Genomic DNA, 3,335 nt, shown 5'->3' with positions numbered 1-3,335 from the left:
GAGGGGCGGCAAATTTTGAAATTCGAGGTTTTTTTTTTTGGTATTATTTATATTTTACACTGAAATGAGTGCTTCTTGATTCGCATGGAACTCGTTCCGTTTTCGAGCACAGTATCAGCAGAGCAGGACGGAGAGGCGAAGGATCCCAGACATGAAAAACGCCACCTATCACACAGCTCCTCGGACTCGGAGGTCCTTATCTCAAAAATGTACAGCTCAAATCCCAGGATCGAATGTCCAGACTCTTTTCGGAGCGGCGGAGCACAATTACACTCAAGATGTGCTAATGTAGGCAGTTTTTGCATATTCATTTCTTCACCACTGGCACCACTGGCTTTATCGCACTACATTATGTCAGGGGTGGAGGGGGCTGATGCTGGCTGGCTTTTTGACGTTGTTTTCATTTTCTAGATTAATTTCTGACAAGCAATTTATATTTCGCAGACATGGTCAGTGTCCCTGTAATCGTTGAAGTTCAAGCATCGAAGCTTGAGCCGTGTAGTAAATTCGCGCAAAAGCGGGCATTTTTGTTTTCGGTTTTTATTTCTTAAAGTTTAATAGTGGAAAATAAAAGATGAGTGACGGCAGGTCGCGACTAAGCGGTCACCAGTACAAACTAAACCGAGAGGAAAAAGAGGAAAAAGAACGCAAGTTACTAAAAAAAACTAAAAAAATCGATTCTTTTTTTGTAAAAAGTGCGAAAAGCCAGATGCAGCCTCCACGCGAGCGCGATACGTCTACGGTAGTTGAAGTTGGGGAAACCGTTCCATCAACAAGTGCGACTAGTGCGGCGAGTTACGAAATTGAAACGGATAACAAAAACGTGTGTTCAGAAGCAGATACTTCCAAATCCCCCGTCTCCGAACAGGCAGTGAATTCAAACATTTTGTTTATTCTCAGTGACGACCCAGTCGAGTGGGAAATCAATGATTCTCTTCGAAATTACGTGGCAAAATATGGATTTAAGCAAAATTTGGATGCCGACTTCAAGAAAAGCAAACGCGAATATAATGATCATGCGCGATATTTTACACGTTCTATGTTCGAGCGAGAACTTAAAAATTGCGAAAAAATTCAGAGGGACTGGTTAATTTACTCTCAAAGCTCAGGTCGAGTTTATTGCGGGCCTTGCCTCGCCTTTAACGGTGGTTCACAGTTTGGCGTTCTAAAGGAAGGTTTCAATGACTGGAAAAATGCGAAACGCTTGGCACAACATGAAAATTCGCCAGATCATAAATCTTCAGTTCTTCAAATGTTGGAGAGAGGTAAAAAACACGGACGGATTGATCACCAGGTAGAACGTCAACTAGAAGAAGAAAAAGTATATTGGAAAAGTGTGTTGAGACGAGTGGTTGAAACCGTAAAATCTCTCGTGTCGCGAGGTTTGCCGTTACGAGGCGACAATGAAACAATCGGTTCGGTCCACAACGGCAATTTTTTAATGGCTATTGAGCTTATCGCACAGTTCGATCCATTTATGGCTACTCATATTGCGAAATACGGCAACCCTGGTAGCGGTCGCACCAATTACCTTTCGTCAACTATTTATGAAGAGTTCGTCGAAATTTTAGCATCGAAAGTGACAGAATTGGTTTTAAGTGAAATACACATCGCCAAGTATTTTTCTATCATTGTGGACTCTACGCCGGATTTAACACACGTTGATCAACTATCTTTAATAATTCGTTATGTTCAAAGTGATGGTACGCCAATAGAGCGATTTATTAAATTTATTCCGAATGTTGGGCATAAAGCTGAACTCATAAAAGACGCTGTGGTGGAATTAATTGAAGAGCTTAAAATAAACATGAATAATTGTCGAGGGCAATCATATGACAATGCTGCAAACATGTCCGGGCCTTACAACGGTTTACAAGCTAAAATTAAACAAATTTCTCCAACTGCCGAATATGTTCCCTGTGCGGCTCACTCACTGAATTTGGTTGGAGAGTGTGCTGCAAAATGTTGCGAATCAGCAGTCCTTTTTTTTGATACCTTGCAAGAAGTTTACACATTTTTCACAGCGTCAACTGCCAGATGGAATATTTTATTTAACCAATATGAGAAAGCAGAGAAAAAGCGAAAGGAATCGAAAGAGAACAAGAGAACACATATCTTGCAAAATCTGTCAAAAACTCGATGGTCAGCACGTTCAGATGCCTGTGTAGCGTTGTTCGAATCCTATTGGGAAGTGATTAGTGCTCTTTTTGACGTCGAAGAAGATGACCAGCAAAATCCAAACGCAAAATGTGAAGCTAAAGGAATTCGTTTAAAGCTTGAAAGTTTTGAAATGGCCTTCATGGTTGTTTTTTGGGGCTTTCTTCTCGAGCGTTTTAATCTAACTAACAAACTGCTGCAAGACCCAGAAATTGATATTTTCACTGCCGTCCAGTTGTACGATTCCTTAATCGCTCTCATTTCTGAGAGTCGTGAGAAGTTTGATGGATTTGAAACCGAAGCAAGGACTTTACTCATGACAGCCGCTGAAAGTTACCAGAAAGATAAGGGGCGAAAAAGAAAAAGAACGCTTCGATCAGGCGAAAAAGCTACGGGAGAGGTGGAATTCAATGGCCGTGACACCATGAGAGTTGAAACTTTCCTAGTGATCATTGACAAACTAATTACCGAACTTAAGAAACGTCGAAATGCGTATGAAATGTATTATGAGCGATTTTTTTTCCTTCTAAATTTAACAGCCCTCAGTTCAGAAGAGTTGAAGAAAAAAGCTGAAGCGCTTGTTCAAATATATCCAGATGATATAGAAGAATGTTTTATTGGCGAATGTATTCAATTTCAAGCTTTGTGCAATTCCCAAAATTACACCGAGGACGCAAAAACACCAACCAAATTGTTGAAAAAAATTCGGAATCAAAATATTCACAGCGTGTTTCCGAATATTGACATAGCTCTTCGGATGTGTGTATGCACGCCAATAGCTAATTGCTCTGCCGAGAGAAGTTTTTCATGTCTACGACGAGTTTTGAACTACCTCCGATCAAGCATGAATGAGGAAAGACTGAGTGCCTTGGGGATTTTACAAATTGAGAACGAGATACTTCAATCTCTGGACTACGAAGAAATCATCGACGCGTTTGCTGCTAAAAAGAGTCGTCGTGTGTTACTGCATTGATTGTGGAGGCACCGCACGGAATCGGTGAGCAAATCCATCTTCTAAAATATTTTATTTGCTTTTTCATATTATCCCTTCTCAATTTTATTTTACCTCCAAAAATATTATATAGAATACTAAAAGTTGGCAAAATTTAGGATGCACAGGGGTGGCGGAACTTCAAAGTCCAAGGACTCCCCGCGGTGAGCTCTGGTAGACTGGTAAT

General features: G+C 40.7%; 1 protein-coding gene across 1 annotated transcript; it reads left to right on the top strand.

Annotated features, from left to right (window-relative positions):
• The first annotated feature begins 709 nt into the window (after positions 1-709).
• LOC106754734 (52 kDa repressor of the inhibitor of the protein kinase-like) lies at positions 710-3,130 on the top strand. The gene has a single exon (XM_014636798.1). The coding sequence runs from the start codon at positions 710-712 to the stop codon at positions 3,128-3,130; it is 2,421 nt and encodes an 806-aa protein (XP_014492284.1).
• The last annotated feature ends 205 nt before the right edge of the window (positions 3,131-3,335 follow it).

This window comes from Vigna radiata, unplaced genomic scaffold, assembly GCF_000741045.1.
Source record: "Vigna radiata var. radiata cultivar VC1973A unplaced genomic scaffold, Vradiata_ver6 scaffold_1018, whole genome shotgun sequence".
Lineage (NCBI taxonomy): Eukaryota > Viridiplantae > Streptophyta > Magnoliopsida > Fabales > Fabaceae > Vigna > Vigna radiata.
Note: the sequence above shows the minus strand (reverse complement) of the source record. Positions and strands in the feature narration are given on the sequence as shown.

What these genes read in the sequence shown, in the direction of transcription:
- LOC106754734 (XM_014636798.1), top strand. Translation starts at nt 710, where the DNA reads ATGCAGCCTCCACGCGAGCGCGATACGTCTACGGTAGTTGAAGTTGGG.